Below are 15,019 nucleotides of genomic sequence, written 5' to 3'. Positions count from 1 at the left end.
AAAATCAATTTTATAAAATATCGGCACCATACACAATATATTTTATCAAACTCTGAGAGATATTTTAAAGTTCTGATTTTTCTTTGTTAAAGTTCCACTTTTTAACTTGATGGATAAAGTTTTTCCTTCTGAAATGCTTTTCTCATTTGCTAAATGCTATAGCCCTTTAGCCTTCTTCTCTGCAGGATTTATTTCCTGAATCAAGGGAGGAGGATGCCTGAATATCCTTTAGTAGTTGCTCCTTCTCCCAAGACTGCATTCCTCTCTGCCATTGACTTCAATATCGGTTCAAAGAGTCCTGTAATGTTGCCCCTTCTGTTGATTTAATTAACACAGAGGCTCAGTGAACTCTTCTTTAAAGGAGTTTGACCTAATCTTCAGCTGAGACATACGATTCTCTTACAAGGCAGCACCAGTCTGTGCTCTACAGTACCTGTGCAGAGGTAAGATTAGCATCCTTGAAGAAGCTATGGAACTTTTGAATGTTTCTTTTTAGGTGAAACTTCAGAGAGCAGGCGAACCCAATATGCACAGAAGGCTTTCATGTCATCCTCTAAAATGAGCCGGAAAACATATCCCTAAAGTTTGAGAATTCATCTAAGTTTACCGTTTCGTCATACAGGGGAGCACCCTGAATGACAGGGTACAGGGCTCAACAACTGGCTAAGGTCCGACATGGGCTTCAGAATGACTAATGCTCAAAGAAAACCAAAACATTGGGCTTCCTCTGCCTCCTTCCTTCTCCATCTGGAGCTTGCAGTGGCTTACTTTCCCAGATCATTCTACACACAAACCCCAGATAGAAGTTGCAATTGGGCCTTAAGTGTGGTTTCTTGTAGCAAAGGGCTTATATTCATAGTTGAGCCACTTTTGTTCTTAGCTTGAGCACACCCTCCCTAGATAGCCTTAAAAAAAAAAGAAAGCACTAAGAAAATATTCAGGTGAATGGTCTTGAGAAGAAAGGAGGGACGTATGGGCTGAGAGGAAGGTCAACAAATTCTGAGCCTTAGTCGAATACCTTATTAACGATTAAGAATAGATTGATTTTAATAACCTCAAACTGTTCTGCTAGGTCTTTTTTTCTTAAATAGATTCTTATATTAGAGCATTTTTTAGGCTGGAAGAATTGCTAGAACTGGTACAAAGTTTCTGAGTAACACATGCCAAGTTTTGCCCATTTTATTTTTTAAAGATTTTATGTAGGGGATCCCTGGGTGGTGCAGTGGTTTAGCGCCTGCCTTTGGCCCAGGGCGCGATCCTGGAGACCCGGGATCGAATCCCACGTCGGGCTCCCGGTGCATGGAGCCTGCTTCTCCCTCTGCATGTGTCTCTGCCTGTGTCTCTGCCTCTCTCTCTCTCTCTCTCTCTCTCTGTGTGACTATCATTTAAAAAAAAGATTTTATATATTCATTCATGAGAGACAGAGAGAGAGAGAGAGAGAGAGAGAGAGAGAGAGAGAGAGAGAGGCAGAAGCAGGCCCCATGCAGGGAGCCCGATGTGGGACTCGATCCCAGGTCTCCAGGATCACACCCCGGGCTGAAGGCGGTGCTAAACCGCTGGGCCACCGGGGCTGCCCTGTTTTGCCTACAGTTAGTAAAGAAAATGCCACAGTTAATGAATCAATATTGATACGTTATTAATTAAAGCTTATACTTTATGCAGCTCTCCTTAGTTTTTTTACCTATTGTTCTTTTTCTCTTGCAAGTTCCATCAGGATGCCACATTACATTTAGTTGTCCTGTCCATTTCGGCTCTCTCAGCTGTGGCAGTGGCTTGGGCTTTCCTTGTTTTTGAAGACCTTGACACTCTGAGAGAGTACTGGTCATACGTTTTGTAAAATGTCCCTCAATTGGTGCTTTTCTGGTGTTTTCCTCATGATTAGACTGACGTTATGGGTTTCGTGGTGGAGGATCACAGATAAACCACTCTCATCACTTCTTTCCAAGGGTACAGGCTCTCCACATGTTTTATCACTGATACTATTAACCTGGATCACCTGGTTGATGTAGTTTTGTCAGGTTTCTCCAAAGTAAATTTACCATTCCCCCACTCTCTCCCATACTCAGCTCTTTGAAAGGAAGTCACTATGCACAATCTCCACTATGCTCCATCTCCTTGAAAGCAGACTATCTACATAAATCTTCCACAAGGGAGATTTGTCTAACTCTCCCCCTCCATTAGTTTCTTTATTCAATCATTTATTTATATTAGTATGAATTCACAGATATTTATTTTTCTAAGTTGTGTTATAATCCAATACAACCTTATTTTCTTGCACAAATTGTTTTAGAGTTGGTCATTGGGAGCTCTGTCACTTGGCTTCTCTGTCCTTTTGACGTATCCCCATTATTGTGGTTTTGGTTTGGTTTGGTTTGGTTTGGGGGCTACCTTAGTTTCTGGTGCTAGAGGATGCTCTGGCACTAAAAAAACAGACATTTTCTGCCCCGGTCATTTCTCTGAGAATTCTTGGTTCCTTTTATTGGAGAATGGTATTAGAAACAAAGATTTGTGTGCTAGGCATCTTCATTGCTACTGCAGTGTCATTTGCTGCTGGCCCTCTCAGCTGAGAGAGCAAGGAAAGTTATTTGTGTATACTAACCCATGTAAATACACATATCTAGAAATAGTTCTACATGAATTTGTCTTTACCTATATTAAGGCAAGTAAGAGTTTTTACTGATGTCTCCAACTCTAATCCATTACTACATGGATCCTTCTAGACCCCTTCCCTTGCTTACCTATAACTTCACAACTCCAACGTCAAGAAACCTGGCTCTTGTACAGCCTGGGTGGCTCAGCAGTTTAGTGCCACCTTCAGCCCAGGGCCTGATCCTGGAGACCTGGGATCGCTCTGTACATGGGGCCTGCTTCTGCTTCTCTCTCTGCCTCTCTCTCTCTCTCTGCGTGTGTGTGTGTGTCTCATGAATAAAGAAATAAATTCTTAAAAAAAAAGAAACCTGGCTCTTACCAACTGCCAGATATCTACTTAGTTAATTGTTCATTTCCAGGATATAGGTATAGTGGTTTCAAAACTGTTAGTGTCACCTCCATGGGGAATACCTTTATCAAGGAGAGTACAGTGCTTCCGTAAAGTTCCTTTTGACTTAATTCTTACAGTTCATTTATTTTCAAGGTATTTAGGTCAACATATTATTCTCCTCAATGAGGTCACTTCATGCCTTTTTAATATGGTTAAAATCTTATGTTACATTCTTAATTCATTCCAAGATCCCCTAACTTCCTAATTGACTTAAAAATTTTTGTGCATTAAGGTTGATTCTTTGTGCTGTCAAGTTTTATGGGACCTGACAAATGCATTATGTCATGTATCCACCATTGCAGTATCATATGAAATAGTTTCAGTGCCCTAAAAAAATCCCTTCTGTTTCACCTGCTTATTACCCTCCCCCAAACCACCAGTTATCACTGGTATATTTACTATCTCTATAGTTTGGCCTTTCCCAAAATGTCATATAAATGGAATTATGTAGTATATAGCATTTTTAGACTGTGTTCTATCATTTAAGAATATCTGTTTAAGATTCATCTATGGCTTAAGAGGGTTTTGGAGAAAAAAAAGAAAAAAAAGAGGGTTTTGGAGAGATTTTTTAAAAAGATATTATTTATTTATTCATGAGAGACACACAGAGAGAGAGGCAGAGACACAGGCAGAGGAAGAAGCAGGCTCCATACAGGGAGCCTGATGTGGGACTCAACCTCGGGACTCCAGGATCACGCCCTGGGCCAAAGGCACCAAACCGCTGAGCCACCAAGGCATCCCCAGATTGTTGGTTTTTTTGTTGTTGTTGTTTGTTTTTAGTAAATGTATACCACATTATGGATGTACCCTAGTTTGTTTATCCATTAACCTATTGAAGGATCTTGGTTGCTTCTTTTTTTTTTTTGGTGACTATTAATAAAGCTGCTGTAAACATTTGTGTACAGGTGTTGTTTGGGCACAAGTTTTTAACTCATTTGAGTAAATATCTGGGAGTATAATTGCTGGATGGCATGGTAAGACTGTGTTCAGCTTTATAAGGAAATTCCAGACTGCCTTCAAAAGTGGCTGTACCATTTTGCATTCCCCACCAGCAATGAATGAATGAGTCCTGGTTGCACTGCATCATTGCCAGCAATTGGCATTGTCAGGTTTTGGGTTTGGTTTTGGTTTGCCATTCTAATACATGTGTGCAATGTCTCTCTGAACTTACCTCACTGAGCAAATTGTTTTTTATCCCTTCCTCGCAAGAAATCAAACTATGTTGCTGATTGGAATGCATGCTTGAAAGGAGAAAAATAAAATTATTTGACAATTTTCCTGTAAATGATACAATAGCACAATATATGAATATATAAGAATATTATTCAGCCATGAGAAGGAGGGAAATTCTGCTATTACTACAACATGGGTGAACCTGGAGGACATCATGCTAACTGAAGTTAGTCAGACAGAGAAAGGCAAATCCTACATGATCTCACTTATATGTGGAATCTAAAACCAACAATCAAATAAACCTATAGAAACAGAAAGGAGAATGATGGTTACCAAGAACTGAGGGATAGGGAAAATGGGGAGATGTTGGTCAAAGGGTACAAACCTCCGGTTATAATCTGAATAAATTCTGGGGAGTTATTGTACAGCATGACTAGGGTTGATGAGCTGTATCGTATACTTGAAGGTTTCTAGGAGTATAAATCCTAAAGGTTCTTAACACACGCATACACAAACTAAATATATATACTAATGGGTGTGTTAACTACCATTTCTGTGGTGATCATTTTGTGACCTATATGTAGGTCAAATCATCATGTTGTATACCCAAGACTTACAGAATGTTATATGCTGATTCTATCTCAACAAAGCTGTGCAATGTATGGTTTTATTTAGCCTCACCAATTGTTTGCTTATCCAAAGAGAATGTATTTCTCTATTTCTTCAGTCTCAAGTATTTGGGTAGAAATTTGCTTCTTAATCAGTGTTTCAAATGTTCACTCACCTATAAGCTAGTAATAATGTAACCAAATAAAGGTTTTCTGGAATTATATTTTCCTTTTAAAAAGCACTGGCTTTCCCATTAAAGATGTGGACAAATTCTATAGCTTTTCATTATATGTCAAGTTCCTTAAATATCTCTATTTTAAAACTAATGAGTTAAAATTACAGGCATCTGGCATAATAAAAAAGTGATTTTTAAAAGCACCTGTTAGACTTCCAAAATTTCTTACAATAAGCATGTAGCATAGAGCATGAAATATAAAAAAGAGTGGCCAGGGAATCAGGGACCATAATTTTAGTCCTGGCTCTGAGACCTTGTGTGACCTTGGACAAGTTATGTAATCTCTGGGTGATAGATTTCTTGATCTGTAAATTTATGGGTTGAACTAAGTGTTTTTTTTTTAATCATCACTCTCAACTTAAAAATTGTGTGTTTTAAATGCAAAAACAAAAATTATATGATACATAAGAAAGGAAACAACAGCATTAGTTTTTCATTTTTAACTTCTACAACTGTACATTTTTAAAAAGTCAAATCTGAATAGACTAGTCCACTTTTCCTAATAAGAAAATTCTATTAGATTTTTATTAGCAATCATAGTCTTACTCAGTTACCAATATTTTTATGCCCTTTGTCAGAGTATTGACTTACAGCCATTTCAGATTAAAGTTAACAGCCATTTAATTTCCAAAGTTCAGAAAGATGGGAAGTTCCAAAAAGCATAAAGTTGTCTTATATTAGCACTAGTTTCTTACATTATTCAATAACCTTTGGAAAATCCACTTGGTTTTAAAATTGAATGCTATACTTTCAGAGATACAAACATGGCTCACCGTGAATTCCCCAAAGTTTAAAGGTTCTGTAACAGTTTTCCCTCACAAGTCTTTTAGCTTAGTAATAAAGAGATCAGGCTTTGGAGACAGACAAACCCAGGTACACATCCATGCCTTACCAATTTTAAACTTTATGTTCTCAAATAAATTACATCTCTAAGATCAGTTTTGTCAGCTGTAAAAGAAGAATATTACCATTTCCTTAAGTTGTGAGACTCAAATATCATTATGAATGTGAAATTCCTGATAAAGTAAGCATTCAAAATGCGGCAAATACCATTCCTGTTAGCAACAGCAGCAGTGGCGACTCAAGGAAGAACATGCCTTAGCAGATATGTCAATTTAATTTTGTTTTTTTTTCTAAGGAGGCTCCACATTCAATGTGGGGCTCAAACTCCCGACTGTGAGATTAAGAGTTTCACACTCTACCGACTGAGCTAACCAGGCCCCCCAGGTATGTCAATTTAATCCAAGAAGTTTTAACCTTTCTTACTGACACACACTATATATTACAGAATGGTATTCCAGCAGTTCCTATAGGCCACTGTGATCCTGTCTTTTGTGGGGTTGTGGCATCTGAGGCGGCCCCGTTATTCTACTGTTTCCATTCATCACAGTTCAGAAGAGAACAATAAGTGGCCACTTGGGAGCCATTTTTAAATCCCATAACATGAAATAACAAAAACAATGAAAACAAGCTGACACAGGAATGGGCACGAGCAAGCCATCGAAGGTCTGGATACAGAATTTGATTATACAAATGGAGAAACCAGAGAATGGATGAAGCGACATATTTTCTCCCAGTGATCGAGGTAAAAAAACAGAAACGGTACTCCATTCTAAACCCAGTCCACCAATTATGCTTTCTGCAATCTCTACAGCATAAGTCATTTTGCTTTGTGTTTGAAAGACAGATGGTCTTTGGTGTTCAGTGACACTTTATGAAATCATATTTAGAACGTGGATGAAAACTGAATTGGAATCCAGAGAGTCCTTCCAGGCTTTGTTGTTTTGTTTTCCACTTAGTTGAAAGCATATTCATTGAGCATGTGGATAAGGTCTCTCAGATGGTGATAGCTGAGAAATTAGAAGGGACATGTCAGTGATGAGAAGTTCTGGATGTACTTATGGTACAAAGTCTATATCGAATATTTCATAGAATGTAGGATATCAGAGTCAGAAATAGTCTTAGCAACTAATCCAACCTTCCAATTTACAATAAGGAAACTAACCTTTGATGAGTTTAACCACCTCACTCAAGATTATATTTGGGTCAGAGACAAAAAATCTCAAATTAACTCAGAGAATACAACATACATATTTTTTGTTATGAATAAAATAGGAGAAATGTCTGAGAAAAAATATCTCAGTCTCATCTTTCCAAGAACTAATATATAAGAAGAGAAAATATTGTATAGAGGAGTAAAAAATTAATAATCAGTTTCACTTGAAGCAATTCTAGAAATATAACCTGATTTATGTGACATTTAAATATTGAATCCATGTTTTCAATATATTTCACATAAATTCACTAGAAATCCTTTAGTTAATAATTTTTATTCATTTATATATTTAAAATCAAGTATGACTTCTAAGTGAATATGAAAGAGCTTTGTAAACTATAAAGTATGATATAAAAGTGGGTTATTAATAACAGTAACATTTTGCAAATTGCATTTGTTTCCTATTTTTCAATCCACATTATATTGTTACAACTATTTTTGCAGCAATCTGCATTAAGTAAATAGAATGGTTTGTAAGTCATGAAATCTATTACTCAAAACTCCATCTAAGTGTTAATGTGTTTAGACACTAATTATATTTTTATAATCAATTTTTTAACTTATTCTATATTTTACCCCATATGTAATGATATTGATGTACCCTATCCATTGGTCTAGTTTATACTTTCTTTCCTTTATTATTACTTCAAAACAGGAAGGCAACATTATGCAAGCATCTGGGTCCCAATGCATCTCTGGAAATCTTTCTTAAATTTGTATATTCTCAACACCATTTTCTAAGAACCAGGGATTCACTCAGATTTATACAGAAATCAGGGATCAGTGTAACTGGAATCGAAATCCCTTATAACTTATCCCCTCTTTCAGCATTTTTATCCTTCTTTGAAGCAAAAATAACCATCTGAAAATCACTGAGAGGCATGGTTTACATCTAGCATTTCCATTTGCCTCACACTAAAACTTCATTGTGCAGAGAAAATGTAACTTATTTATTTTATTTACAACCAATCTGGCCTTTTTCTTGATTCCCCACCCTCTCATTGGTGGGGGTTAAAATTAATGTCCAATTCAGTTTAAACCTTAGTCTGATCTAAAATTAAACAGTCACTTTAGAAAATGTTCAGATTCTCTCAGTGAACAGCTTAGTTTCTAGGGCAGCTTCCCCTCCTCCCTGCTTCTCTTCTGGCTGAACTGTAGTTTTAGGGGGGAGAGGGATATGGCTTATGTAGTGTCACGGCAGAGGGAATGTGGGGACCCTCACATGTCAGGTCCTTGACCTCTGTTCTCTATGCTGATATCCATTGCCCACCTGGTTGCACATTGCTGTGTGCATTCAGAGTCAAAGATATGACTAATGTAACTGATGATCCCCATCTCTCTTTTGCTTTATTCAGAGCTGGTACCATTCCTGATAAAGTCAAAGTCACCTTGAGGGACATGGGTGGCTCCATTGGTTAACCATCTGCCTTCAGCTCAGGTCATGATCCCGGGGTCCTGGATTCAAACTCTGCATTGGGCTCCCTGCTCAGTGGGGAGCCTGCTTCTCCCTCTGCTTGCTGCTCCTTTTCCTTATGCTCTCTGTCAAATGGATAAATAAAATCTTTTTTTTAAAAAAAGTCAAAGTCGGGACGCCTTGGTGGCTCAGTAGTTGACTGTCTGCCTTTGGCTCAGGTAGTGATCCTGGGGTCCTGGGATCGAGTCCCACATCAGGTTCCTTGCAGGGAGCCTGCTTCTCTCTCTGACTATGTCTCTGCCTCTCTTTCTCTGTCTCTCATGAGTAAATAAAGAAAATCTTTTTTAAAAAAAGTCAAAGTCACCTCAATTTGTGCTAGCTGTTTACTCCTCATTCTCTGATGCGGGAGAGCTTGGTTCTTGTCTCACAGAGTCAAAGAATGAATCTCACAGGCAAAGGGGAGTAAAGTGATAGAAGTTTATTAAGCAAGGATACAGAGAAACCTCTCAAAAGTGAGAAGGGTCCCAACGGGTTGCCACTGAAGGTTTCTTGGCTAGCCATTTTTTTAAAGATTTTTTTCATATATTTATCCCTGAGAGACACAGAGAAAGAGGCAGAGACATAGGCAGAGGGAGAAGCAGGCTCCCTGCAGGGAACCTGATGTGAGACTCATTCCCAGGACACCCGGATCACACCCTGAGCCAAAGGCAGAGGCTCAACCACTAAGCCACCCAGGTCCCTTTGGCTGGTTTTTTACTTAGAAACTGACTAGGGAGTTTATGGCCTTGAGATTCTTGTTCCATCTTGGGTGAATGGCGTACTGCTTTCTGAGTCTAATGAGTCTCTGTGATTACATTGTAGCCATCAAAGAAAGATATTCCCTAATATTTGGAGCCAGGTAGCCGGATCTACTTCCTTATCTCTGTTTTTGTTGCATCTCAGTGCCCTTGGGATTTATGGGAGCCTGACTCTGGGGCCTCCCCTTTATCTCTGCCTAGCCCTGTCTGTCCCTTACTCATTCCTCCCCCTGGAATAGTAACCTTAACTGCTGTTAGGGAGTGGGACGATGACTGCTCTGGCTTCTTGAGGCTGGAAAAGGACAGTGTGAGGGGTCAGCAATCAGGGTATTCTCAGAGGTAGGTCAAGAGGTCCATGATATGGCTCCCAAGAGATGTTGGAAGGCATGAGGAGACACAGGCTCCAACAAACACAGAAAGAAAGTCAAAATCCAACAATTAGTTCCATTAGTATAATGGCATCTCTGAAATATTGACCCCAGTTTCCAGGCCAATCAAACAATCCGGGAGAGACTCTGATTTTGTCCATTGAGCTCGAATGTCACTTATTAGTTGTGAGATCTTATAATAATTGTTAGTTATATTAAAACAGCACATGTGTGGAAACTCTTTAAAACCTAAGTGATGTTGAAGTAGTAAGTAATCAATAGTTGCCTGATTTTCTAGAAATCCTGCCCTAACTTCACTTAGTTCTTGATTTAGAGCATCTAAGACTTGGGATGTATTGTTTAAGGTTCTGTTGAGCAAACAGTTTTATCTCATGATGTAAGACCTTTCCTAGTGCTGGGAGAGCCATGAGGGAGAGGGCTAAGGCTGCTGTTTCCCCATCTGATATGAGAACCACATTATCATTGCAATTGGAGGGTAAATGAGGCAGTTGTTGTTGATAACGCGTTGCCGGGGGTGAGAAGAACAATAATCCTAGTTTGCCTACAGTATATAACCCTGAGAATCATTTAGGAATGATATAATGGGCCATACTGGCACAAAGTAAGGCCCATTCTCTTGGTAGGTATAAGTCTCTAGTTGGCAACAGGAGTTGTAAGGTAAAGCTGCACTGGGTAGTAGGCTTATTGCAGGCTATGCATATGCAATTGACTGGGACTATATGTTTTAGACGATGCCTGTACTGTAGAGAAGCTTGAAGCTGAGCAAGATTCTTGTTGAGTCGTTAAATTTCTGCCTGGGCAGCCCCCACACCCACTAGGCTATAGAAAAGCAAACTTTGTGGGGAGTTACTGTTAGCAACACAAAACTGAAATTGCCTCATGACATTGAGAGCCATATGTATCTAAAACTTGGATGCAGTCAATAGTCTCATGGGGTTTGGGTTTATAGTGACCTCAGTGGGAAAGGAATTTTGTAATCAATATCGTGAGATCCTTTTTGTATTTTTACACAGGTGTATTTTCCTGCATCTATTAACGTACTCGTAACCAGTTGTATGGTATAATTTTTATTTTGTTTGTGGGATTGATCTGTTAAGTTGGTGAAACTGGAAGTGTCGGCTGTTTTCTGTTCATAAATAACAGCATTTTCCTTTTTCTACATTATGGGGCCAACAGGCAAAGAACAGTTGAACCAGAATTGGAAGTCAAGGGTCCTCCCACAGTTATATTAATGACCTGGGATGTTAAAATAGAACATTCTGTCATAGCCCTTATATGTATATTATTGCATAGTAAAAGTAACCCCAAAATCATGGCTCTTAGATTTACTTGCCTTGTTTTTTGACCAGTAAACGAAAGTCTTCTATAGGCTCACAGGAATAGGTTGGAGGATTACCTGCAGGACTATCGAGGTCTGATGTCCACTTCTTTTTTTTTTAATGTTTAACAATCTTTAAATCAAATGTGAAAGTTCAGTACAAGCCATTTGTAGGGCTTGGGAGTTGATCTTTTAAAAACAAGAATGGAGGAGTGCAACAGAATGATCTTTCCACTTTTCTTCAGAAACTTTCAAGGAAAAGATAGATCATAGGGCCATAAAGATCCATTTAGTCATACCCACTTTCTCCCCTATCAATAGTCTTTCACCTATTCCATAATCTTAATACACATTCCTGAAGGAAGATTTACAGTTCAGCTTGCTTACATAACCATTTAAAAACACTTAGCACCAGCTTGCTTCCTATAATGCAAAACAAATCAAATCATGAAACTACTTCAATATGCATTTCTTCTTTTTATTTTTATTTCTTTAAAGATTTTATTTATTTATTCACGAGAGACACAGAGAGAGGCAGAGGGAGAAACAGGCTCCGTGCAGGAAGCCTGACGCAGGACTAGATCCTGGGTCTCCAGGATCACACCCTGGGCTGAAGGGGGCGCTAAACCAGGGAGCCACCCGGGCTGCCTTCATTTCTTCTTTATAAAACAAGAGGGTACTTATATGTAGAAAGCAATACTTAGCCTACAGATACATTTCCCAGAAATGGCATGTGCCATTCAAAGGCCTAGACATGCTTATGCTTTCAAAGTGCATAGCCTAATATGTATAGAAGCATGAATTGCAAAGTTGAAGATCCATATTATAACTATGTTTTCTATTTATTTGAAGCACAGTAAAAAACAATTGGTACACTTTGGAAATTTAGTGGCACGGGGTACACTGCCATCACTTGAGGGACATTATACAAGTTAAAAAAAAAGGAAATAAAGAAAAAAATTCCCCTGTTTGAAACACTGCATTACATAATTTTACCTGCCCAAACAGACCATTTACAAATATTAAGTCAATAAACTGCTAACATCCATTTAAAGGTAGCTTTTTCTTACTAAAATGCAAGAATTTAAAAGATTGGTATCTAAACAAGAAAAGACAAAAACAAACTGGAATGAAAACCTAGATATCACATCTAAAATTAGGGCTTTTTGTTTGGGCCTTTATACTCTTCTCTCCCTCTACCATATCCTGCTGGAGTTCCAGGCCCCATTCCTCTAGGACCCTGTCCACCCACAGGTTCCACACCTCCCTGCCCAAAGTGCTCAGAAGGCATGTCGCTTCCCATCATGGAACCACTCATGGTTGCTGGTGGGACGCCAGGATTAGCTTCATAACCTATGCCACCACCACCACCTTGAGGTGGAAATTTCTGGCCTCCTGAACCATAGGGATCTCCCATGTTCATTGCTCTTCCACCACCCATTCTCATGTCTCTTTCTCTTGGATCCATGTAGCCCATCCGGCTATAACTTTCCTCTCTTTGGCGTCTCATTTGTTCTTCCATCTCACGCTGCCGAATCATCATCTCTTCTTCCCTTCTACGCCGTTCTTCTTCTTGCTTTAGTTGCATTTCTTTACGTTTCTGCATTTCTTGATTGTGAAGTTCTTCCATGCGTCTTAATTCTTCCTGGCACCTCATCAGATTTTGACGCAAAAGATTTGCCCGATGCTCATGATAGGCATCTTCCATTTCATTTTCCAATTTGTCTTTCGCATCTTTCATGATTTTTTCAACTTGTTCCCTTTGTTGTTTTTCCATTTCATCCAGGGACTTCCATCGCTGAGAATATTCATACTCAAGTGTGCCATACTGGGCAAAACGAGGAGGCATTTCTCTCTCATTTTGGTACATTGGATTCCTCTGTGCAAGTTTTTCAGGAAGGCCATCTTCATCATCTAATTGTTCAAGTGGTTCCACAATGACTGGACGAGGCATTGTTGTCAGTAAGAAAACACCTTTGCCGCATCTTTCAAATGCTTTTCTTGCCGCTGGTTTAGAAGCAAATTCAACAATGCCTTTCCCTGTAGATCTCCCACGATCATCCACAATTACAACAGCCCTTTCAATAGGGCCAAACTGGCTAAAGGCTTCTTCCAAGAGTTCATTGGAAACATAAGGTGAAAGATTTCGCACGGAGAGGGCAGCAGGATGTGTGGCAAAGCGAACCCGAAGCTGCCTACCCCTCATGGGTGTATCATCGAGTTCAGCTTTGGCAATTTCAGCCAGTGCCCTAGATTCAAGTTTAATAAGCCCGAATCCTTTGCCATGGTTGATAAAAACTTCTCCTGGTTCTCCATATTTAGCAAAGAGTCTTTTGAGTTCATCCTCTGTGATATCAGCAGGCAGATTCCCAACAAACAACCGACAACGCTGAGTGTATGTTTTCTCTCCAGGCCTCCTCAGGAGGGACAAGCTGGCTTTGAACCCCTCCGAGTGCACCTCCTCCTCGCTGTGGCTGCCGGGCCCGCCGGCCGGGGGCCCCCGCTGGTGCTGCTGGCCGTAGGGCGGGTGGTGCTGCCCGCCTCCGCGGGGCTTCCCGCGCCCGCCGCCCCGGTGCCACGGCGTGGGGTGGCCGCCGGGAGTACTTAGGCCCGGGCCACCTGGCACTGTGCCGCCTTTCGGGCCTCCGGGGCCTGGGCCCTGTTTAGGCCCCGGGCCCGGGCCCCCTGCAGGTGGAGGCGGCGGGCCCCTGGCCTGGGGCGGGGTGGTGGGGACCCCGCCGCACGGCGGCGCGGGCTGGGGCGCCCGGGGGGGCGCCGAGGTGACGGCGGGCGGCGGGGTGGGGCCCGGGCCCGCAGGGGCTCCCGACGTCAGAGGAGTGGCGGGCCGTGTCGAGCCGGAGGCGGGCGGAGCGCTGCCCTCTCCCGGAGCCGGCCAGGGTCCCTGAGCACCGGCGGGCTTGGACCGGGCCTGTGGCAGCGGCGGCTGCGGCTGGTACGGAGGTGGTGGTGGGATCGGGGGCTTAGAGCTGCCCTGGCCCGGGCCGGGCCCCATGGGTCCCCAGCTCTGATTGAGGCCCATGCCGGGCGGCGGGGAGCGGAAGTCGTGGAGGCCACCGCGGCCGCGGCCTCCTCCGCGCCAGTGGAAGCCGCTGCCGCCCCGGCTCCGGAACGGGTCCCGAGACATGACTGTGATCAGGGAGCAGTCGAGGCAGAAGCGGAGAAGTCGCTCGAGGAAGTAGAAGCCACCTTGCTTCGCACAAGATGGCGGATGACACCGGCCTGATGTCCACTTCTTAATACAGGAATGATGAAGCCAGGATCCAAGACCTGAAATTTTGACAGCAGTTGGAGTAGAGAGAATGACAACATATGGTCCCTCCTAACACTAGATCCCCCGGTTGATATTTGGAGATCCTTTTTCCCCGTGGCTGTTTATTGGGTCTAGCCTGAAGAGCATTATAATTACGAGGTATCACTACAAGTAGGAGAAAACTTGTCTCAAGAGATAAGGGCATCCCCCAGTAAACCATCCAATCCCATCATAAAGTGAGATCATCCACTATCTACACAAGCCCCTAGGTAACCTCATGCAGTGGGGTATGCTCTGGCTCTAAAGGAGCGATTTTGTCATCCCAGCCATACCGAACTGATCAAAGTGCGAGTTGAGTTATATAATTGCTGGGGAATGAATCCCATTTTTTTAGTTGTTTAAATAATCATTATACCCATGGGGTCCTGTTATTATCCCATAGAAAAAAAAGTATAGAGTATCTTGTACATGAGCAATTGTATAGAAATACAAAAACTATTTCTCTGAAGTTTACCTCAAGTAGTCTAGCCTAGGCTAACAGCATTCATTTAAAAACCATCAGAGCTATAATTTACCATCTGCAAGGATGTGTTATTGAAACATAGTTTCCCTCTATAATGACTCTCATTTTTTTTTAAATCAGAGGTAGCCAAATCAGGACTGACCTGTCTGTAAAACGAGTCCACTTTTAACAAACTTGGCCTGATTATTTACATA

At 41.2% G+C, this 15,019-nt stretch overlaps 1 protein-coding gene across 1 annotated transcript; it reads right to left on the bottom strand.

Annotated features, from left to right (window-relative positions):
* Positions 1-12,187: 12,187 nt before the first annotated feature.
* On the bottom strand, positions 12,188-14,176 carry LOC129518553 (splicing factor, proline- and glutamine-rich-like). Its single transcript, XM_055338707.1, has one exon. The coding sequence runs from the start codon at positions 14,174-14,176 to the stop codon at positions 12,188-12,190; it is 1,989 nt and encodes a 662-aa protein (XP_055194682.1).
* Between the last annotated feature and the right edge of the window lie 843 nt (positions 14,177-15,019).

The sequence above is a fragment of the Nyctereutes procyonoides genome, unplaced genomic scaffold (genome assembly GCF_905146905.1).
Source record: "Nyctereutes procyonoides isolate TBG_1078 unplaced genomic scaffold, NYPRO_anot_genome, whole genome shotgun sequence".
Taxonomy (NCBI): domain Eukaryota; kingdom Metazoa; phylum Chordata; class Mammalia; order Carnivora; family Canidae; genus Nyctereutes; species Nyctereutes procyonoides.
This window is presented reverse-complemented; position numbering and strand designations above follow the sequence as displayed.